The sequence below is a fragment of the Sinohyriopsis cumingii genome, unplaced genomic scaffold, assembly GCF_028554795.1.
Source record: "Sinohyriopsis cumingii isolate HCF-2022 unplaced genomic scaffold, ASM2855479v2 utg001518l, whole genome shotgun sequence".
In the NCBI taxonomy this organism is placed as follows: domain Eukaryota; kingdom Metazoa; phylum Mollusca; class Bivalvia; order Unionida; family Unionidae; genus Sinohyriopsis; species Sinohyriopsis cumingii.
Window position 1 is genome coordinate 338501 of NW_028316010.1, and position 25968 is coordinate 364468.

At 34.8% G+C, this 25968-nt stretch overlaps 1 protein-coding gene across 3 annotated transcripts in view; it reads left to right on the top strand.

The window, feature by feature from the left end:
- The first annotated feature begins 4609 nt into the window (after nt 1-4609).
- The window catches only part of LOC149772061 (C-type mannose receptor 2-like), a 32245-nt gene continuing 10886 nt past the window's right edge, over nt 4610-25968 (top strand). The window contains exons 1-7 of one of the 3 annotated variants that reach the window (XM_089947916.1): nt 4615-5639; nt 7050-7220; nt 8586-8708; nt 11203-11319; nt 21127-21282; nt 21997-22119; nt 22906-23019. In XM_089947916.1, coding sequence (XP_089804042.1) covers nt 5594-5639; nt 7050-7220; nt 8586-8708; nt 11203-11319; nt 21127-21282; nt 21997-22119; nt 22906-23019 — 850 coding nt within the window. In that variant the 5' untranslated portion in view covers nt 4615-5593. Of the gene's footprint in view, nt 5640-7049; nt 7221-8585; nt 8709-11202; nt 11320-21126; nt 21283-21996; nt 22120-22905; nt 23020-25968 lie in introns of all 3 variants that reach the window. The other 2 variants (XM_089947917.1, XM_089947918.1) reach the window with 2 other exon arrangements.

Consider the following 25968-nt stretch of genomic DNA (forward strand, 5'->3'; position numbering starts at 1 on the left):
CAATTCGTCTCATTCTCATACGTGTACTTCAAAATCTCAATCGGGTACACCTTTTAAGCATGAAACTTCTGATGAGTCTGATAAAACAAATCCTTATCTCTTCCTATTTGCGCTTATTGTAAGAATAAATAGCAAGTCATTTCACTATGACTACAGGTTGAATAATAAGCAACAAAATAAAGACATAGCTATTTCAAATGCTTGTTATGTCTAAGAGTCAATATCATGGTCTTATATTGAAAGTAATACATTCGTTGGGTCTAACAAACACCAATCTGAGTCATTACGGAGAATTATGAACCATTTAAAGGTTCTATATCACTTATTATTGATTATGCTAAGCCTATCCATAATGAAACATTAATGCACCCGGATTGATCACTTGGAAACCATTATGAAATTCATTGATGGACTCAGTGATACTAATTTGAAAATTAATTTAGGTAAAAGTGAGCTTTACCGTTTTTGTGTTAGAATTTTGGTACTTATTGTGGCACATGGTCAAGTTTAACATGGACTTTGATATATTAAATAACATACTTAAGAGTGCACCAGTCCTTTTAGCTCTAGATTTCAATCAATCATTGAAAATGTCTGCTGAGGCAAGAGATAAGTTGGAGGAGTAATGATTAAAGAAGAAACAAATTATGTAGAATATACAGTGTGAGCTTTTTCTGAAGAAGAACAATTACACGAGTACCAGATAAATTATTTCAAAATAGAGAAGGAATTATTTGTTGTTTTTTTGTGGATTTGCAAATGTTTTATGTGTTTATTAGTTTAGCTTCTTCTCCGATTAGATAGTTTAGTGATCAGGACCACTTTACTTTCAATAAGAACATAACAAATAAAACATAGACATTATTGAGATTCAGTCTGATATTGTAAGAGTACAACATTGATATTATGTACATCAAGGAAAATATAATTAGGGTTGCAGATGCACTCTCGCGTGTATAGAAGTACTATATTGCTTTATTTTGTATTTTGTCCAAATATCGTGTTATTTTAATTATATGTATTCGACTTACATGTAAAACGAAGCCTTTTTACAAAAAACCGTTACTTTTCTTATGAAGTGAAGAGTTAGGTTTAACTGCATATTTTATCAATGTTCGAATATGATTATAGATTGCTAGGATCATTTTGTAAACAACATCGTTCGTAGCTAACTTTTGTAATAAGTGTGGGATAAACAATAAGATGATATCTATATACATATTTCCATGGACTTGAATTCACGACATTGGTTATCACCTTGCAAATGATATGGTCTAACTGATATCTGGAAGGATGGATGCTAAAATGTAATTAATCCGTGTTATGTATATGCCTTCATTCTAACTTTTGGTGCACGACGTTATCTATTTTGTATGTTTTAATTTGTGCACATGGATTGCAAAGGATGAACAAATATGTCTTGTCCAATTTCTAACAAAAACATTTACAAGATTGGAGTTACTTAAGGTTGGTAAATCAACCTCAAGTGGTTGTGTACGTGGGTAGTTATTGCGAAATATTAGATTGAATATTAAGGTCCGTCACGTGGGGTATCTGCGTTGTACAGCCGTAATAGACTCTTCGAGAAATAAATAAGGAGAGACCTGAGCATTTAATTAAGTTCGTTTTCGGATTAATATGTCATATGTTCTTGTGTTACTCTCAGTCTGCAGATAGGTTTATTCCTGTGCTAAAATATATTTTGAGAGGGGACATTCGTTCGGATTATTCATTGTAACATCACAGTTCTTATTCGACAAAAATTATTACTCGGGGAATTTATTCAAAAATGAGTTTGGGAAATAACATTATCACATAGACGGTCCACTTTGCCTACAGTGTGTGTGCATATTGATATTTTTGATATTTTACATGTGAACGTATCACTTTATGTGATTCTGATTAGTCCAAATTAGCCCATGATATTATTGTGCAGTATTCTCCATATTGATTGGTTGGGATAGTGAAGAATCTTTTTTAAAACCGCCTTCTGGAATTGTTTCTTTTTATTGAATATTTTTGGCCGCCATTTTCTGAATCAAATCGCAAAAAGGAATTGGAAAAAAATGGTATCGTCTGTTTCAATAATTTCCCCCACAGGGGTTTGTTATGTCATGAACAACATATCATAACATGAAAAATGGCAAAATCCCCAAGACAAGAGCAATAACAACAATTAATACTACCTGTATTGCTTAGATGATAACGAGAGTTGGGGTGGGGATGGATGGATGGTATAGTTGTTGCATGGAATAGACCCTATATACAAGCACGGTTTAAATGTAAACTTACTGAAGTAAATAAACTCACCTTTGTTCACAGAAGAATATAGGCATAAACCGCTATCTCGAGCTCACATAACTTTATCCATACACATCATATTTACGCGGTAAATATGTGGTGCAAGTCCTACTCAAAAATAAATTTGTTTACTTATTCTGTACAATTTAATGTTTCAAATTAAATACTGCAAATATCCTGTCGGAAATACATTATAGCAAATATGTGTATTTCTGCATCCAGTAAACTTTTCACAAAAAAATATCGCAACAATGTAATGTTTAGTTCTGATGTGATGTAGGCCAACAAAAACCGCTAATGTGCACCGTATCAAACAATGTGGCAACACGCATTTGATATTTTCTGTTGACAAATGTTTTGTCTTTTGTAAAATGTTCTGTTTATTTGGATGGACGAGTATTCCTTTAGTTATCAAAATGTACAATATACTTTTACTCTTTCCATTTTGCATCGGACTTTTATTTTACGTACAACAAAATGAAACGAACAGCGTCTGTCGGAATAATCGAAATTATTCGTTCTTTCTCAATCTCAATAATTTCTACTGAGACAAAACTATGTGATAACAATAGTCTCCAATGGATAATGATTTAAGATCAAATTTATGAAACTCGTTAAATAATATCCAGCTTTTGCTGATACACATTTCATAAATTCAATATTAAATCGTTACCCATTTGAGAGCCTATATTTATGATATATCATGACTTTTGTCAGATCAGTACATTCTAAGATCTGGTATTCATTCGGAGCATTCGATTATTTTTGACATAACGTTTTTAATTATTTTGGATTGAACTCATAACATTGTCAGTTTCTCTTAAATATTTATTTAAAACTTTCATAATTACATCATTAAAACGTAATGATTTTGCTTCTTTCTGTTTCTTAGTTTACGATCATATAATTGTAACAACATACCTCACTTTGTTTACGTATTTGGTTGTAATATCCAAACTTGATGATAGAATATTTTCCGAATGTGGCTATTGCGACAAGTGGTTATCTATATTAGGTTGTTTGCATTGTAATTATTAATTTTTATTTTAACATCTAACTATTGGAATCAGTCTTTAAGTTGGGTTCATTTATAATTTCTGAGGATTCATTTATTTACCACTGGAATTGAAATGGGCTCATTGACTTTATGACTAAATCTTTACTTTGGTATTATTGTGAATTCATTCAATGACATTCTGAATCCGTTAATTTAAGTATGTACTCAGTATAACAGCAAAAAGATTTGCAAGATACTATCTGCTTTCAGAAAAGAGGCATATTTTAAGATGACACAGATCTAATGAACATAATGTTTGATTGGAAAAAATGACACAAATACTCGAACAAACATTTAAAAAATTTTGATGGAATATTTGAACAGCATGTATTAAGAGGTTAGCACATTTCGGCGGAAAGTTTGTGAACAAAATGGCAGGAACAATGCACCTCTATGATCTTTTGAAAGCATCAAATTCGTGTCTTGCTTTAGCGTTCAGTTATTTTATGTTTTATTAATACTATCCTGACCAAACATGCGATCAACGTTTTCCTCGAGACATCAAGGATGCTCTTAAAAGGAATACTTATCACCGTGGAATATAGACGTTGGAGATAACAAACACATATGAAAGAGACATCTTACGTGTATCCTTGAAACCGTCGCCAGTTTGACGAAACAAAAGTTTTCCTTACAACTTCAGAAGGGGGCGTACACCGAGCTGTGTCAAAGAGATTTGACTGATTGAAAAGATGTAAAAACGTAACATTTCATTGTGATGATGAGATAAGGTAATGTAATAAGTACATGAGAATATTTTCAACGTTTTGCTTGAGTTACGTCTCTTGCATTAAATACAATTCAGATAGCTAGATATTTAGTTGTAGTATCGCTTCAAACAAATTTGGGAAGTGGCCTTCTACCGGTAAGAGCGGCCGTTTAAACATTTTACCAGCATGGGAAAGATTAGAAAGGGACAAGGGAAAATAATATTGAACGAGAGTATGGAAGTTGTTACTTCCGTTGGACCAGGTCATGGCTAAGAGGTTCTTAATGAGCAGTCTAATGAACCTTTTAGGCCAGCAGGCATATTTCATAAACAAAGATTCGTGCTACGCTACCGGAAATATTTGAGTTTCTCCAAATGACGTATGAGATGATCTAAGTGCGACTCTCAAGCGCATTGTATGCCAATTGTCTTATTTGCTAATGCACATAAAGGCCTCTTTACGGGACAGATAGCGAATAGGAGTGTTTGCTGACGAAAGGTGTTGACTCGATGTACCAAACCTGGCAAGATACAGAGTATGCCAACATTAAGTGGAACAAATGACCACAATTTACACTTTAGGGCTCAACTTTAGTACAGTTCATTTCTGCATCCTACTGAATTCAGCATATTTATAATAATATCAGCATTTTATAATTGTATAATGTTCCATGACAACCCAAAGTATATACACTCCGCAATTCAACGGATATATCAAAATATGACCAAGGATATATGCAAGATTTGCATAGGATCGAAAGCGAAACGTCCAGGATAACTAAACGCTTGAATTCTTTGATCGGATACATGCATGTAACTGTTATGATTGATGTGCAAGATGCGTGTTAGTGCACACTGGAATAATGCGCTGATAAGTTTAATATTTGCATAGATACATTCACTTGTATGTATTAATTGGTCAAATTTGGGAGAAGATAATTTATGATTTATATTTCGTCTACAGTCAGTACAGTTTTCAACAAAAAACCTTGTGCTGTCTAAGGGTTAATTTCAACTCGATTCTTGCAGTTAAGGATTAATTTCAACTCGGTTCGTGCAGTTAATTATTATTTGATTCTCTTAAACATTTTTTAAAGAAAAGAGTAGCAACATAAAACTTGAACAGGGGGAACTTTTTGTTCGGTACAGCAATATAACGGCATTATATAAATCGGCTTAATATAATCGGTTGAGTTCTTTAAATCAAGGTTTTCGACCAGTGTTTTATCAGTTACATTATAATTTCATTAACGTTCCAGAGTTTTTTTTCTCTGTCATCTTTCACCCTGTAATAACGAAACAATATTCTTTTTAATTACATGCTATGTATAATGTGATACCATTTCCCCACTCATCTCCTGTCCCTAGACACATATTAACCATCCTATGTTACATCCTGCTATCCGCAGCGTACTGAACAATACATCGGAGATAATAGGGCACGATGTAGGATGTTGAGCTCATACGACTAACAAGCAGGAGAGAGCAATATTATATTCGCATGTGTTTATGGATCAGGACTGATAATGTTATATCAACATTTATTGATAAATATCGTCAGTTGTGTACTCCGTAAGTACTCTTTATATTTGTTTATATTAGTGAAGTGAGTTAGTTCACTCTACAAAGTATTGTTTGGTTGTCTACTCCTGCAAGTGTCTTTTCAGTGGGTTTTCCATATATTTCGGCATAACAATCCCGATAACAGTCATATAACTTGATGGCGTAGATGCTTCTTTACGGGAATAAAACCTCTCAGATGATTCAAGATCACCATGATTTATAGTTTATCTGTATATGAATCAATGCGTTTCACTCATTTTTCAGACAAGATTGTCTTATTTCATTTGTTTTGGTAAGTATTTACCGCATGAAATGTACGCTCCAGATATTTTCATACAGTAAGCGTATGCGGAACAAGGAATATTACACCACAGACGAAGTCAAATACGGAAATTTCATACACATTTCACTTACATCCATGTTAACCAATAAAATAATTTTTCAAATTACATTTCTGCATTGTATTGATCTGTTTATCTATCTATTTATCTATCTATGTATCTATGTATCTATCCATGTATCTATCTATGTATCTAACTATGTACCTATGTATCTCTCTCTCTCTCTCTCTCTCTGTATATATATATATATATATATATATATATATATATATATATATATATATATATATATATATATATATATATATATATATATATATATATATATATATATATATATGAGTTTAGGAATTAAGTAGCTATCATAACATCATTTTATTGAATGGATGTATAACCAGATTTAAGTAGTGTACGATAGCATGAAATCCAAAGGAAAACTTCCAAATTTCAGGTAGATATATATAACTAAATAGGAGTGAAAATATGAATCAGATTTTAGCATATTAAAGTACGATTCAGCATTGTATTCGTTCTTAATATTTACGTTAAAAAATATTTGGTACATAGCTTGAAAAAATGTTTAGGTTTAGTGTGTGAATTTTACCGCTCTGTAGCTTCACCGTTCATGCAAGTTCCTTATTTGTATCCGGTATATCGTATAGTAGAAATACTAAAATGCAATTTCGTGTATTCAAGTTAATTTAAATACTTTTGTTTTGCAAAACATGTTCCAATTTAAAAGTGAACAATGCCGAAATTAAACACATTTTTCTTCCGCTTTGGTCAAGCATTCATTGTGGAAAATCAGTATGTTTTGTCTAATGCTCCAAGACTTGTATTAACTACTAATTTTACTACTTTCAATGATATCACAGCTTCTATTGCTGTTAATATTTTCGCTGTTGTTGTTCTCCTTTCTTCTTCTGCTGACTAAATTTCTACTTTATCTCCTTTTATTATTATTATTGTTAATAATAATAATAATAATAATAATAATAATAATAATAATATTATTATTATTATTATTATTATTATTATTATTATTATTATTATTATTATTATTATTATTATTATTAAGTAACTAGGAGCTCAGGTGGGACCGAGCCTTGCATTAGTAATGACACTAGTGGACACTGCTACCAAATAGTAGATACAAATATTACATGGACCCAGGCATCCAGCATCTGTAAAAATGATGGTGGCCATCTGATCATCATAAAATCAGCACAGCAGCAGCAGTTTATAACAGGTACATGCTATTTTATCCAATACATTACTTTCGTCATTTTTCTTTAAAACTCATCAAGCCAGCTGTATTTGATAGATACATACTTTTCATTCTCATGTTCTTCTATAGATATGCACACTAAGATATAATTAGTATGTCTTGTAAAATAGTTTGTTGATTGGTTGATCGAGTTCGGATTTTACGGCTCAACAGCACCGTATAGCTATATTGTGCCTCTAAATTGCTTATATGACAAAAAAGTATGTATCCAACATATTATCAACAAGCGATTAAAGTACACAAACACGACGATGATATGTTGAATATGTATGAATGTTAATTATCAAAAGATGGAAATGGTTTGTATAAAGGGTACTATGATAATAATATACACATGAGGGTAATTAAACGTACAAATATCGGCTGAAAATACTAAAAGGAAATGCATCGCATACAAACTTTAGTTTAGAATAATTGTTCACTTCTTTCAAGAAATTTAAAATGCAATAGACACATTTACCGTATCAAAATCTTCTTTCATGTGCTGAAAATAGTAATAATTTTGGCGTGTAGGTCGGAGATCAAAACAATCTGCAATAAATTGGTTCAGGATTCATCTCAAGAATCACACTCTGGTGGATCTTCGCCCTTTAATGTGTGGGAGTTGGTTATATAAGTATGACCAATACATATTCTTGCCATGACTGCCTCGTCCATACTGATTGTTCCGCAGAATGGAGACAATTCTTCTAGTATTAGTTTGATACATGGAGCTTGGTATTGACAACATATTCCAAATACGTGCCACTTGCTAAATAAATATTTTTTTATACCTGACTTTTTATCACTATATGGTAGTTTAAAATCAGATGGTTGCGCACCTTTTTAACTAACTCACAAAACAACTAATTGTGTTGATCCCCAATCACTGGATTTATATATTTAACGAAGGTTACATCACATCCAGTGGCAATGCAGAAAGTGTTGATACTGATTCATCTCCAATGTTATACTGGATATAATTTTAAATTGCTAACTCGAAATACAGATCTGCAGCGCATTGTATTAAACATACAGGAAAATTGTACTTGACCTCTTTTCAGTGAAGTGGCGATCCTCGAACGAATATGATCAGTTGTCATTTGTAAACAGGTCAACATTTATAAACAATTTAATTCACTTTTTTTAAATTTCGTACGATTTATGCAACACAATTTATACTCAATAAACCAGTTTTCTTTTTAAGGTCTGTATTTATTCAATTAAATATTTTTGTATGCGCAGAATAAAAGAAGCAATAATGTATCTGATTTGTTTTTCAAAATATGTTGTTTCTATTACTATAATACTGCCTATTTATGTGATAAAAATGCATCTACATGTCAGGCCAGATGCAGAAGAGGAATTTTACAGCAGTTGCATTGTGGATCGGGTCAGAAGATGTTCATGCGAAGGATGGACGCACATGGATTAATGGAGAGAAGTTCTCCTACGTTAACTGGGCAGAAGGTATAAATAAATTTGTTGGCGTTTTTTAAATATAAAGTAGTTTTATTCCATTATTCACATATTCTCAACACAATGTTATTCATATTCCTAGAACGGGTATAACATCCGCAGCTTTAATTGCAGAATTTGTAAACAAACTATCCAGGTCTTATTTTTGATTAAAAAACAATTATCAGGAAACAGCCTATTACCTTCATAGTCCAATAAACTTATTTGGGTAAACGAAGTATCTGGTTAGTACTTTTAGCGAATCAAAGGCTTAAGATGGTACAATAGCTTGATGCTTGTAATACATTTTACAACGAGAAACTTCACAGAAAAAATCGGCATTTTAAAATCATCGTAGACGTAGGCTGTTTATGTGGTTAAATGCGAATGAAAAGTCGAGTTTGCTGAAAATCGTATGCATCTAATATTGTATTGAGTTAAAACAGAGAGAGAGAGAAACAGTCGAATAAATCAGGATCTTCATATTTGATCCCACATATTATAATATATATCTATTATTTAATTAAATGTGGTACACAAATGGAATATATTGTCATCAAGCCAGCAGACAATGGATCCTATATTGTTGTCATGGATACGTCTGAGTAGATCGGTGAGAAGAAAAGGAAATTTTCAGATGAGAATTCATCAAAAAATCTTGTATTATCCAACAGTTGGGCACGCTGAATGTGTGTTTCAGATATTAAAGGACGTGTAAAACTAAGGACATACTGATGACAAAAATCTAATTTACCTCCAATCAATGGGATCCAGAACAGGAATATTGTTTTTACTTCCTAAGACAAACGAAGAAGGTACCTTTTTGAGGCCAATACTTTCAGGAAATATTTTCTAATATATTAATTCATTGATTTTCACCTTCGGTCGTTCGTAAAAAATCTTACTCTAGATATTCAAGTTACCATGGACAATCTCAAAAATGCACCTTAACCTAATCTTCTCCTCGTCACCATGGATATATGTTTGGTATACAACAATGTCTCACACGAGGAAGGTATCACAGCCTGCAAGCAAGCAGCATGGAATAGTCGACCTGGTCCATACCCTCCAACGTTCTATTTGGTCAATATTTTAACATAGGATCTCATGTTTAACGATTTTGTATTCAGCAGCGAACGCCGTCCTATACATAAATCTGACTGCAATGGGCATACGTCGGAGTCATTTAACAGGTCCTTATCATGTTTGATACTCTTTCTACGATGTTAGAGTATAAGATAGACAATGGACTATATTCTAAACCTATTTAATCTCACAAATATCTACTCCCAACTAAAAACCGCCCCCAGCGCATGCGGTATGCGCGTTGCAATCAAACAGACATGATCTAATCCCGCTACCTTTGAATGGTGACTCGGAGAGCTCAAGGGGCACCTAAGAAGGACAGGATACAAAAAAACTTACATTGAGGAGGCGAATCTTCCCATAAACATTCAACATTGCAAACACAAGCATTGGCACCATATTGAATCGTCTGAACCTCTCAAGTGTATATTTCAAGACGCTTCTATGGCTACATTACCTTAGACCTAAAAATCTAAATGACCATCTAATATGTGACAGGGTAACTTCAAGTAAGACCGCCAATTCAGGAATATACCATTGCAACGGCATGCGCTGCCTAAATTACATGTGATTCTTCACTAAGTTCGACAACAAGAGATAACTACACAATTATTCAAACGTTATGATGTCGAACCAGTAATACAATCTATCTTCTGACATGCATTGTCTTCAGAAAGCCAAGGAATGAATAATAAAAAGCCAGTATAGCAATGAAATCTAACCCGGGGTGGACAGACATAGAACGCACACGTAAGGAACGATGCTGATACTACAACTAAAAAATCAGGAAGAGTTGGTCCTATATAATAAAATGTACCCTTCACTTTGCAATCTTAGTAAAATCACAGCCAGTCATCATTTGTGCACCCTTGCGTAATTTTTCCTCTAATATCTAGCTAAGAAATTGCATTTTTATTAATTCTTCTTCTTCTTTTAATTATTAGTATTACTAGTAGTAGTAGTAGTAGTAGTAGTAGTAATATAGTTCTTATACATTATCCCGATGCACGATTATCTCAATATCTTTTCTTCAGAACCACCTTTAATAACTCTTCCGGGAAACAATTTCCTGCGACTAGCTTTTATCACTCGCCACGTTGTTTTCCGTCCTTTATCTCGAATTAAATCAGACCAAACTGGTGCGTTCCGTGACAGACCAGACACAATAACTCTTTCGTCTATTATTTTTGTGCAACCCTGTATTATATCTTCTGTTTTAGAATTTCCTTAATGAATATATATATATATATATATATATATATATATATATATATATATATATATATATATATATATATATATATATATATATATATATATATATATATATATATTGTACAGTAATTACTACAATAAACTTGAAGTTTGTATGTATTAGTTTCTTCAGTTTGATATCTAGTATATTTTGAACCAATTCAAGGTGAGCCTAATAGTCCACTAGTCGACGAGAACTGTGCAGAAATATATACCTCTTCCGATCGTAAGTGGAACGATATATCGTGTACAAGTCTGAAAGGGTATATCTGCGAAAAGTCAGGTACGTACTCATGAAATAACGAAAATAATTGCAACTACTTTCAGTTTGGGAATGTTGATTGTTTCACTGGAAATCTTACTAGCTCTTCCATCATACGCACAATATCTGAGGGTCGATATGTATTGAAACATTATGTAGCTTCATCTTGACGTTTCAGAGAGGATTCAGTTTTCCAAATGTTCGACGTTCATGTTCACAAGGGCACTATGGTGTGCTTAGCGGATGTAAAATTTACGGAGACTTACAAATTTTGTAATGGCTTTTTTTATTTAATTTATAAAGAAAATACAATGATTACTGTTAAAAATGAGATGAGGCAGTAGCTTGAACTTAGCAGCTGAATATCTTATTTTGTTGGTTTCAGAGTTTAGATCGTGACAGATTTGTCGATAGAAATCTCGTCCTAAGTTATAGAATATCGCATAATATTCTACTTTACATATTTTCATTTAACTTTGCTGTACATGTTTGTGGGTTAATACATTATTGAAATGTTGATAGTTTTGATCAGTGGAAAATATACTCACTGGTAAAAAGAAATGTGAACGTTATGTTGCTTCAAGGTTTGGTTTCGGGTAGGACACTGAATATTAAGTTTTAAACATACATGATCACAAAAGGTACAAGTAAATGCATTTGAGAAGTATGGTAATTAGAGACTGGCGAATATCAACTGACCTATTAATTTCGGATATAAGGAATGTATAATTACTGGCCTAAACCAATATGATTATGTTGTGCACCTAATTGTCTGTTAGTCAGTTGAATTAATGAATATCGATAAATATGCTAACTTGCTTATTTTCATTTAATCGTTTTCTTGATACGGTCTTAAGCTCACTGATCATTGTTCATAAATGGCGAGATGACTGCTTAATTATAGTTTAGTAGCAAACTTTATTCATGAATCGTAGAGTTATTGATAAATGAAATATGCATTTTATTTATTCTTTATTCAGGCATGACAAAAGCTGTTACTAATGGGAACTGTGATTCTCGACCTACATACGTTTAAACTTAAGTGAGCTAGTGCAATAAAGGCACATGCGTGCCTTTATTGCCAATAAACAATGAATTTTCAAATCTTTATACTAGATTTATGTAAGAATCATGAAAGTTCTATACGTTTCACCATGTAGCAGTAAGTTCGTATTGTAGCTAATCTCAGGCGATTATAAGGCTTATAGTTATCATGTAGAAGCCACTGAATACCAACTAGGACCTTGGCATGCAAATGTGCAACCCTGTTGGCGCAAGGAACAAAAGGACTATTAGGTTAGAAGACCGCCGCGAATCAGCATTATATATATATGAAGAGAGAGAGAGAGAGAGAGAGAGAGAGAGAGAGAGAGAGAGAGAGAGAGAGAAAGAGAGAGAGAGAGAGAGAGATAGATACGACCCGTCATATATAAAGATAACAAGGTATTAAAAGAGCTTATTGACTTGACAGGACAAGGCCTTCTTAGCGAGAAATCCCTTATATCGGCTTTCTAATGAGTTGTCAGCTGAGGCCGTCCCAGCCCAACAATTGCAAGAATGTACTCGACTGAATCATGCCCAACACATTAAACACAGCATAAGTGACATATATCTACCTTCTTCTCTGTGTTTTGCCCGGGTCGACTTACCTAAAGCCCGTTAAAATATATCTGCTTTATAGGCGATAGGCCACAGCCTGTTTCATTATCCAAGCCTTTCCGAACTAACATCGTCGTAAAGAATGTGCAATAGAAGATCTATGCGGCCCGCGTCAGTAGAAGGTCATGCCGCCTATCAGCATAAAACTGCACGCATAAAATTGCATAATAGGTACCGTATGGCTTCTGTTAGACAATAGTCTACTGCGAGAAAATCTCCAAAAGGCTGGTGTCGATCAGTGGCATATTTTTGTATCCACTTGTATTCATTGTTTCGAGCGTAAACAGGAAGGGATCCGATAGGTACTTCGAAACTCGGATGAGGTTTTGAATTGATGGTGACGTCCACAAGGATTTCCAGGATTCCAGGGATAGCTACATCTATGGCAAGACATTAGGTAACGAGAATGGGCTTAACCACAATTATATTACCGGAAGCTATCACCACAGAACCCATAAATAATGCAATATCAAGCTGCGAATAACCTAGTGAAAACGAAGATGCCAGTTGTGTTACATATTTGACAATATAAACTTGCCATGGCGTTTTCGGAACAGTCTAGTCTGGAAAAATAAGCTTGATCCCAAATAACATGGATAAATGCATGGCGTTCTAACTAAGACAGTTGCAGTTTATTAACAGGCTGCAGTTTGTGAATAACAGTCAGGAAATGTTCTTCGCTAACCGAACATTGGAAGCATTATGAATAAGAGCAAGAAGCATCACACCTGTTACAGAACATGATATTCTACTTCTTGCATGCCAAGAAGAGCTTTCTCATAAAAAACATGAGCAGATGGCAATATGAAAAGAGTGCGCAGAAGATATATGGTTGCCTAAATATATGCATGTACCATGTCCTCTATCTGAAGGCTAATATGCTTCGAATGGTGGACAATGTTTGTTGGATTTCTACACAACTCCCTAAGCAGCATTTGCTTCTATCCAGCTCTTAATTACACAATACCAGGAATGAGATAGATGCCCTACTAAAATGACAGGCCATATATTAATTAGGAAAGGTGTTTACATGTGAATATAATTTAACAATGCAAAGTTATATAACTGGATTATATTCCTGTGGTCAGTGGACCATATTGCTAGGCCATAATGGAGAACCTAAATACTGACGTGTTTATATGGGTTGACACCTCCACACTCGAATGCATTTGAACCTGAAGAGCATACTCATGTAAGGATTGCATCCATGAGGTCAAATCATTGTATAATGAGGAGCTTCTTCACTCAAAGCTGGCTCCAGTAATCAGGAGCCTTTAGAGGACAGACTGAGCGTTTACGTATGTGATCCTCTGGGAAAACTGTGGGTGCGAGCAGTGTATTTTCACTGAATGCACTGAGCTAGTCTGCGGCGAACGAAAAACGATGCGTTTCACTATGATGTTTAGCGTGATTGAACTCTAAAAAATCGCCCTCGTTACACTGCACATACATCGATAAAAAGATCTACCAACCAAGTTGAAGGAGGAGTTAGAGAAAAACAAGTTAATGAACACCGGTCTTAGGAAAGACTACGGTAAACCTATCAGGACGTTGTCATGCATGAAGACAATGAAGGCATGTTGTGCATAGTTTGAAGACAAAACATTTCAGCCAGCAAAGGTTTTTGAGGGCAACCTTATTAATTTGCATTTTACAAATGCCAGCCTAAACCTCAGGTCATCCCATTAGTGTTGGTATGTATGCTACCGAAGGCCAATCGCATATTTGGTCAAATGATGAACTTTATATTTCCATGAATGAAACAAGCATTAGTCCGTTGGACACCAAACATTTATTGCACTGTATGGTGTCACGACTACTATACACGACAAGAGGAACTGTCCAGGGCTGAAGAGGATATCACCAACCTCTTGACCGGTTAACAATGGCCCTTATTTATAGTAGAATGATAGCCGGGACAATATGCAGTGTACCACAAGCGAAGCCTCTATGTTGAAAGACACTATTATAATGTGACATATTTTAGATACGCTATTTGTTGGAATGGTGTTGCCCGCCGTCTGGTTCTCTTGGTGTGTATTCTAATATTATCAGCTTCTCTGCGGGAAGGCTTCGGTCGATTGTGCATTTGCGGTTGAGCATACAGACGAAGCTGATATGATATCATATGTCTCTTACTTCATTATTTAGGGTCGCCATAACGGTCAGCAGTCAGAACCCAGTCAATGCAACCAGCGCTTGCAGTGGCGCTCCTGAGCGTAATGTTGCCAAAAATGGCGGTCAGTCAAGGTACCAGTGAAACCCCGGCCTCACCATTGCTTACAGGCACGCAGTGCCTGACAAATAATAATAATAATAATAATAATAATAATAATAATAATGACGAATTTGTAAAGCGCCTAATCTAATTTCAATGATATTATTACAAAAAAATAAACACCAACTAAAAAAAAAATAAAAAAACATGTTGAAAATATTTAAGGTAGGATAAATTATAAGGTCTTTAAATTTGTTCTTGCAGTCGAAATAAGTGTGTTTTAAGAGCAATCTTGAATGGGATAACTGTATATTTGTGTCTAGGTTCAGTGAATCATTCATCCCACGCTGCTGGGCAATGGTATGGAAAAGAACGTTGTCTATAGGACTTCGTTTTCGTAGTGAGAATGATGAGTATAGGATTATCAGTAGAGAAGCTTTAGCATATTGCTGGTGTGATCACATGGGTGAGGTCGGATAAATATGTTTGACTGGTGGCGATCAGTGAAACGTAGCACAGAGAACACATTTCTTTTTTGATTCTGGATCAAATGGATAGCCAATGTAGGGTACAGTACAGCGGGTAGGCGTGCTGTGCTTGTGATACTCTAAGTATGATCCGAGCAGCTGTGTTTTGAACGTTTCGAAGTTTCAGAAGTAGACATTGAGATTAACCAGACATAACTGAGTTATAAAGTTCAGTTTTGAAAGTACTAATGAACATACAAGTGTTTTAGTGACATCAACTAAAAGATATTTGCGAATGGAACTGATGCGTCTAAACGCATATTGGTACAACGTAAAAGTACTGTCCGGAGTGACACCTAGTTTTGTACTGACTGTGTGCAGTTACTGATATTTATTGTTTGAGGCAAAGGATGTGACTGAGAAAGCCTCTGTGTTGTGATCAGAATGGCCTCATTTATATCATCATTCATCTGCAGCTTATTACATGTCATCCATGATTTCACATCAAAAATGCACCTCTCTACTCCTTGGATGGTAGCATCAACTTCAACTCGTTGGCTAGATTTGCATAATTGGATGTCGTCCGCGTACAATTGGTGAGACACTAGATGATGATCTATGACACTTGAGAGCGGATGAGTGTATATCATGAAGAGAACAGGTCCACGAAGAGACCCCTGTGGAACACCACAACATAGATTAACTGGGCTGGAGTGTATTCCATTTGCAAACATAATTTGTGTCCTGTTGACCATGTAGCACTTGAACCACAGTAAGGCTGTATCATGAATGCAAAATACATGCTGGAGCTGGTGAAGTAATATATGATGGTCTATTGTATCAAATGTTGCAGACAAATCAAAGAGGGTGAGGACTAGAATCTTTCCGCTATCCAAATACTTGCGACAATGTGCCCATAAACGTCTGACCAGGGTGAACATGTTGCCCCTCGGGCCGCTTTATAGCTTTATCTGATTGAAGGTATGTGTCAGATCTTTGCCGACCTCTGACATGTTCTTTGTGCTCAATGTCTCCACTTCCTTGTAACGCCTGGCGATGTCATGCGCGCTCATTGCATACTTATACTTGTGATGCTCAACCTTCTTGTGCGAAAGAAACAAGAGTATGGTCTGGTACACCTAAAGTTGATTGATTGATTGATGCATTGATTATTTGATTGATTGCTCGATCGATTGATTGATTGGTAGGTTGATTGTTTGCTTGATTGATGGGAAATGGCACTAGATAACACTACATAAAAGGTTGTGGTATAAATAATTTTATTTATGAACGAAAAGTTGTTCACGATCAACGAGCGATATAAAGTAAAGTATGTGATTGTGTGGATTGTATATTAAATATTTCAATCAACATGAATATAAATGGCATACATTTATTTAGGGTGATTGATAGAGCTAGTTGGTTGAAAATACTCAAGGTGACAAGGTTGCGCACAGAGAATATTTAAGAATAAATGTTAATTTTCTACAAGCAATTTAAATTCTTGACAATTTTTGAATGTCTTATGATAGTAACGATCCCGTGTAGGTTGGAGATTGAAAGTATCCACCAGAAGCGTTTCACAGTAAGGGTCTACCGTAAATACAAGAGACCACTCGTCTGATGTTGATTTGTCCACATGAAGCTTGTTATTGACAGCATCATTGCATGATGCCTAACACTTACTAAATAAGGATCTTGCAATGCAATTTTAAAATACGTGTAAAGCATTTTAAAATAAGAATGTTGCAGAAATACTGCTGAAGATTGATCTGTTTTGTCATTAGCTTAAATACCGACATGACTAGGTTAAAAGCAGAATAATAGAAGAATAACATTGTAATTGGTTTTAAGTTCTCAAACAATCATTAGTTCGATGTGCCCTTCATTTGAATCAAAAGTAAAGATGGTGCATATTATTAGGTTACATCGTACGAAAAGGACCATTTATGTGTGCTTGTATAAAACGAGAAAGTAGGAGGGCATATATTTATGTAGGGTTGGAACCGCCCTGAGGACACTGAGCGTTAGTTCAAACATCAAATTGAAGCCGTTGGATATATTATATGGTGCCGGTACTGGCACTAGCATCATTGTGCGACACTATGGTTGCTCCTAGCAGTTTTAATGAAGATCCCAGCTAGTGGAAATCCGATGCCGCCACGCTCACTGACTGCAATCAAACGGTTTAGCTGAACACTAGAAAGAAATTGCTCGGCAAAGTATAAGAGCTGTACGACTGCTATAAGCTAGAAGTCGGCCAATTATTGTAAATTGTGTTACTTTCATTACCATATATAGCCTAACAACTATATGCAAAATTATATATTAATTATCAGCAAACCACGCTGCTTAAAGCCTAGAAATAGTTAGAGGCAACAATACCAATGGCTTGTAAGCCGTCAAAGAAGCAAGCATTATTTCGTATATTCGCTACTCAGCAGATGGTGATTAAAAACAAAAACAAAAAATCTTAAAATAGTTACGTTCAGTCACCTCCTGGTTGTAATCATGTAATGAAGGTTCGTGACATTTTTAATAACATTCCTCGGAAAAACCTATCTTTAAGATAATTGATTGGCTTGTGTTGATAACCAGCTGCGCAGATTTGGATGTACCTGGTTGCATTGAGGGGTAAGATACTTAGTACCAGCTAAGTCAAATGTATTAACAATTGTCTGCCGACCATAAGGCGAAATTTTTCCATTTTGTGCTCCTTCGAGTGAAAGTGTGTATAGACTGAATTTTATTAGCATGATTAATGCCTTGTTTAAGTTGCATGTCCTGCATGTTGGACGGTTTATATGACTGTATCACAGTTGTGAAGATCCTATCGGCCAAGATCAGCTGGTTTAATCTGTATTACATGCCTTAGCAATCTTCAAATATCCAGGCGGTTTGTATATAGACTGCATCATTTGTATTGCTGTAACAAGCATATAGTACTCTTACCAGTAAGAGAGTTTAGGCATATATCTATGCTTAGCCAACTGCGCTGGCTTGCCACCAGACATTTGCTTATTTATGCTGCCCTTGCTCATGCGTTCCACAAAACTGTTCTGCTCACTTGTCATCGGACACGGATGAAGAGTACGAAAGCCAGCTGCGATAGCTATGCCGCCACAACCACCATCACCCATAAACCAAAACAACATAAAGTGGTATAGATGCTGTTGAGTAGCGGGAGTGATCCGTGTGTCAGTTGTCTGTGATTTGTTTTTATCCCGGCATTGTTTCGCATTCTAGGCAGGAGGTTTACCACCATTAACTCTACTTGGGTGCCTACCTTGTTGACATGTGGAGCTTCCTCAGAAACCTGTGCACTGGATGCCGCGTAATCATCCATTATTAGTTTTACGTATAATTCCATGATTTTTTTTAAAACACAAAATCGACAAGCTTGTAGGTAATCGTGCAAGCTTTATCGGGTGGTTTTATAACAGTTTTTATAGATTAAAAGGTTGTTTCTAATGTTCCATAAACCGGTCTGGATGATAATTTACTTGCTGTACTGGCTGGCTAGTTCAGCACTTAACATTAATATATATATATATATATATATATATATATATATATATATATATATATATATATATATATATATATATATATATATAGACTTGTGTGTGTGTGTGACAGATATAGGCAAAGGTCCAAAATATGAAGCCATTTTTGGTGTAGCTTGTCAGAACTCTCCTTTATGAGAACTATTACTACAGTGAGTTATCAAAATCATTTCTCTTGGAACATCCAGTAATTCATGGCCTAGTGTCTTGTGATAGATTGTGTTCTCTATCTTGATTCACTACGTGATATTCAGATGTATTCAGTTATATACATTTTAAGTGCATCTTACGAAAAAATATCTCGCAAAGAATGTTCAGTGTTTCTATCGTATGAAGAAAACGATCTGAGATGATGTGATCATATGGTTTACTAAGATTACATTCACTATATATTAATACAATATTACTTTGTTTTTCTGTCAAGATTGATAACACGTAATTTTACAATATTTACTAATTGCTATCGTCAACGGTGTATTCTATAAGTACCGTCTGCATTTATTTACATAACTATCTTACGGAGGTTTATTATTCAAAGAATGTTCTAGCTTTGTATTATGCGTGATATTTATTCCATGTAGCAATATAATTATGTTAGAAATTTATGGTCATTATCGATCTAGTTGTTTATCTAGCGTGAACTATTTGGCTAGCATTAGTTTATCACAAACTAGTAATGTAACTGCACTTGATTCGGATATCGAATCCTCTCCGGCAAAACAAATTTAATATGATCTTTATTTTACGTACCGGATAATTGTGTTCACCAAAGTCTTCAGCTCTAGTCTTGAAACGAGTTTGTCTTCAGTCATTTGATTTGCTGCGTATGTGTTTTTTTGAGAACTCTCAAATTATAATCATAGTCTTTGACATTTAATTCATACTATACACTGCTCAGTAACGTTCATATATGCAGAACTGGGAATGCTAAAAACAGACTACTAAACTAGCTTTCTAATGCGTTTTCTGTCTTTGAGTAGCATTATTTAAGACACATTGCTGTAACTGCCACTCGTTGATTTATACTACTATTACTGCTGATGTTATTAATACTGCAGCAATTACAAATATAGCTCATTCATACTATAAATAAAACACTACAAGCGGAGCCTGAATCGAAACGAATGCAAGCATATATGACAGCGTGCATTCGCTTGGAAAAACGAATGCTGACACATTTTTCTATCAGACTCTATCATACATCTTTTGTCGAAAACATCCAGTTTTGTTCATTGGATAACCTTTGAAACTCGACGACAAACTAGCCTTAAAAGACCACAAATCTAATCTCTTAATTGTTCCATTTGTTACATTTGATGTTTAAGGTGTTTATGGATGGTGGCTTTCCTACGTAAATATGGTTTATTGTATCCATGATTAACATACCACAGTTTCATGGAAATCGCGTACAATAAGATTTATGATGTGTGACATGGTATGAAATGTTAAAGGAATATTTTCACATTTCAGGTATCCAGTTCAGTAGCATGTGAATGTGACTAATTTGAAAGAATATATTTTATGAAAGGACCTACATGTCAGTTTAGCAGACTATAAACCCAAGTAAGTAACGCGTAACGCATAGATGGGTTATAAAGCATTTAAGAAATTCGTCGGGTTTAAACAGTTAAAGTTTGTTGAAGAGGATATATGGTACTTAATTTGAAAATATCTTCGCTTCCATATATGCAACCGTCTTTAGAAAAGCTTCAAAACTGATAACATTTCACATACCGGCTCTACACAAATCATCACCATAGCCAAAACGCTATTAGTTTATTTTTAGCTTCATCAGCTGGTGAATAAAACATGGGTGAATTCTGCATCTCTGTATTTTACGTTTTACACGCATATTGCTTAATAGTAGGCCGTGTGCATTTCATTATTATTATTATTATTATTATTATTATCAACTCAGACGGTGCCGAGCCATGCATGACATTTGGAAATATACGGCATTGCTATCAAATAGTACAAACAGAGGTAACATGGACTCAGGCTTTCAACATTTGCAGTACTGATGGTGGCTCGCTAATTACGATTGAATCAGCCGCAGAACAGACATTTATAGAAGGTAATTTATATTTTATCTAAAATATGTTGTCCTTTTCTTTAAGTGTAAATCACAGTAAGGAATGAATCAAAATGATCTTTATATGGTCTATCTTTTGGACACACGTGGACGTGCAACACCCTGAAGGAGCATATTCAAAAGTTTAACCTAACTTGCAAGAAAAAATGTTTCCTTAGAACGATTTCGGAGATTACCAAACACTGAAGCTGTATATCGAAGCAATGGAATAGTTCATATTACGTATCTGTGTAGAACATTAGGATATTGAATTATATTCAATGACACAATGCAATTGTTTGTGTTCAATGAAAATCATGTTCCCACTGTTTTAAACTCCTACTAAACATCAATAGCTTACTGCATCAGCCATACTGTATGATTTAACTTACATCTTTCCTCGACCAAAGAAGACATTACGGTGAGAATTTTGCACCGGACATGAGAAAGGAGACAAACTCTCATTTATAAATTGGGCACCAATTACAAAACTTATGGTTCTATTTCATGTAGCCCAGTAACATTCAACTACACGATTCGCTCCCAGTAAGCAATTTATTTTGGGGTCCGAATTGTCACAACAAAATTAATTTTATTTGCACGGACCTAGTCTAAAATGAGATTAAATATGATTTAATGCATCTCCCATGACATTTTACCTTTATCCCCAAAATACAGACTAAACCTTTGATCAAAATACATTAATTTACATTGCAGACCAAATGCAGAAGATAAAGTTTACTGTGGACGGGCTATGGATAGGAGCAGATAAGTTGCATCCAGAGAATCAACGTACATGGGCTAACGGACATAAATTCACATATGTTAACTGGGCAGAAGGTATACAATTTACAACAATATTTTGAAGTTTCTTTGAAATCAAAAACATTTTATAATGGTATTCATATTTCTTCGATATAAAATCATTCTCTATTCATGAATCTTATCTAAAGCAGCTGAGTGTTTTAGTAAACGGAAGCCAGTGTACTCTTTTCAGATTATAAATAATGTGGATTTATATGATACTTGCAAAGAGATTGAGCCCTCTTCATATACCAATTGTATTAACGGACATTCCAGATAGCTCTCGGAGCGAGAAATATTTGAGAAAAGACCGACACGTTAGCTAAATCTTGGAACAAATATTTTTGATGTAACTAAATATTTAGAAAATTAATTTTGCAGGATGACATTCCGCGAATCAATAATTGAAGACGCGAAATCATTATCAAGTATTTCTTTAACGTTACAATGCCACGTTTGTTATAAAATTTGATCAAGACAAATTTTTCATAGTAATCATTACAAACATTATAATCATTGCAAGAACAATTAGGATACTGATATCGTTAAATTGGAATGAAGAGTTGGGTTTCTTTAAATAGTCTACATTCATTTTTTTTACTGGCTTTACATAGATGGATAAGTGGAAGCTATATCAATAACTGTTTAAGGAAACAGTATCTTCATTTTTGTTTTTCATAAGTCGTTTATTGTACGTTTTACACTGAGAAGAAAACGTAATATCATAAACATTTTTATTTATGAAATAGTTTTATCACAAACACAATATTTGCACTTTTTGAGCGACATATCGAGCAATACAGTTCTTTTTAATAATTCAAGGGGAGCCTAATAATAATCCGTACGTCGAGAACTGTGCAGAAATAAATACGCCTGATAGCACGTGGAACGATGAATTGTGTTCAAGTCTGAGAGGGTATATCTGCGAGATTACACGTACGTACACCATTAATTAGATACGCAATCACTATAGTAAAAAATGACTCAACTTGGGAAGATTATTTGTGTCAAACAAAACTTATGTATGCTTTGCAGAGGTATTCTATTTTGGCGACTGCCACATATCATAGTATTATGCTTCGTTAGGTTATGCAGAAAATATAATTACTAATTTAATAAACTATGTTTATCTTATTCATTGAACTAAGTACCGGATTGACTTGTTTGCTGATGTCGAAGCCAAGAAGGTGAAAGGTGTTTCAGTTGAAAATTATTGAATGTCATATAATGTGTTCCATCGCATTGTGTTTCTGGTTTGAATCTGGCTGATAATGTGTCCTATGTCTCGAACTTTTGATTGATTACTTTTAGTAGAATGTTTATTTTAATGAAACGAAACATTTGGTTAATAAGCATCTCTCTAATAATCACGAGTGGAAACTTTAATTGGTGTTGTTGCTTTCATTTGATGTTGTCTCTTTCAGTGAAATGGCATAATACATATGCTTGACAATGTGCAAAACCTCCAGTGAGTTTGCATGACTTTATTTTAGACATATGCATGACTGTTAAAGCAAAGACTTATTGTTCGGTTCTTCCGTCTTTGCAGATAGATAATGTATGACCTATACAATAATAATAATAACAATAATAATAATAATAATAATAATAATAATAGAAATAATGAGGACATTGTATAGCGCATAATCTTTAGTAGCTCTAAGCGCTTTACAACATTAGACAATACCTATAACAAAAAAAAACATATAATGATATGATTACAAAAACAAACACAATTAATCTTTTAAAACATTTTTAAAAAAAAATCATGCTGAGAATATTTAAGGTAGGTAACATTATTAGGTTTTTAAGTTTGTTCTTGCAGTCGAAATAAATGAGTTTTGAGAGCCCTCTTGGATGTGATCACTGTGTCTTTGTCTCTAAGTTCAGTGGGCAATTCATTCCACGTTCCTGAGCACTGGTATGCAAAAGAACGCTGTCCATATGACTTTGTTTTCATACTTGGAATAATGAGTATACGATTGTCAGAAAAGGAGCTTAAGTATCTTGCTGGTGTATATACATGGGTGAGGTCGCATAGGTATGTTTGACTAAAGTCCGACAGTGAAACGTAGCACAGAGAACAAATTTTATGTTTGATTCTGGATCGAATGGATAGTCAGTGTAGGGTACATAACAACGGGGAGATGTGCTCTGATCTTGGTACTCTAAGTATGATCCAAGCAGCTGTGTTTTGAACTTTTTGACGTTTCTGGAGCAGATATTGAGATGAACCAGACAGAACTGAGTTACAATAGTCCGGTCTTGAAAGTACTAATGAACACATGTTTTAGTGGCATCAACTGAAAGAAATTTGTGAATGTAGCGGATGCGTCTCAGCTCAAGATATGCAACCTTGCATATGTTCGTGACATGTTGGTGCAATTGGAGAGTACTGTCAAGAGTAACACCTAGGTTTCGTACTGATCGTGTGAATTTAATGTTGGTGTTGCTGATATTTATTGTTTGAGGTAAAGGATGTGAATGAGAAAGTCTTTTTGTTGTGATCAGAATGGCCTCAGATTTATCATCATTCATCTGCAGCTTGTTACATGTCATCCATGATTTCACATCAGAAATGCACCTCTTTACACCGTGGATGGTAGCATCAACTTCTGTTGGGTGGCTAGATTTGTATATTTGGGTGTCATCAGCGTACACTTGGTGAGACACTGGATGATAATCTATGACACTTGAGAGCGACTGGTCCAAGAACAGACCCCTGTGGAACACCACAACATAGATCAACTTGGATGGATTGTATTCTATTTGCAGATACAATTTGTGTCATGTTGACCAAGTAAGAGTTGAACCACAGTTAGGCTGTATCATGAATGCCAAATAGATGCTGGAGACGGTGAAGTTATATATCATGGTCTATTGTGTCAAATGCTGTTGACAAATCAAGTAGGGTGAGGACCGTAATCTTTCCGCTATCCAACGCAGAGAGGATGTCATTAACTACTTTTAGAAGAGTAGTTTCAGTAATGTGGCAAGGGCGATATGCAGATTGTACATTGCTAAAAAGACTTTGAATTTAGATGCGATACAAGCTTTGATAGAACAACCTTTTCTAAGATTTTTTATATGAATGGGAGATTAGAAAATGGGTGGTAGTTTTTTAAATCGTTATGGTCTAGTGTTGGTTTCGTCAGCAAAGGTTTTACAATGGCAGTTATGAGTCTTTTGATTTATTTGTTGCCGCCTTGAAAATCACGAGACGCAAAGCTTATTTATCAACAGAATGTTTTATTCGAGGTTCTTTTGTGAAATACATATCTTGTATTTCATCCACATTCCCAACATCATCTGTCTAAATTTAGAATATGACTTATACACGATTGTTCCAAAAGAACATTGTAAATCGTATCCGTCAATAAATGAATTCTGTCTTTGCCAAAAATGTTTGTGTAACATCCAGAAAAATATCTTTCTCGACGAGTTCTTATGTCACATCTGACATTGTTCAATTAATCGTTTTACTCTGAAGAATATCTGCCTTTTGGACTACCCAGTCCTCTGTCGTTTCTTATTTTGAAGTATATTTCATGACCGTACAATCTTGGTGACTCTACCTAAAATTGCGTTTTGCTCAACATGAAAGGTTTGCAAGTGATGAAGTTTGGCGTTTTGTGTTAAGTCAATTCTCTCCACATAAAAAGTGGTGTTAAAATTAGTAGGGTTAGCTGGTGTGTCGTTGAGGGGATGGGGCAGAAAACAGCTCTGTCGAAACAACTGTAAGGTGGTTGTGAAACCAGCAGAGAGTAAGTCAGCTTAGGGCCCTGTTATTATCCCTATGGGAATCAATGTCAACTGTTCGGAGTGACAGATGTGATGCTGTTAAGTAATGTAGTAGGAAGGGCTTGCGTTAGCCGTGTCAGACCA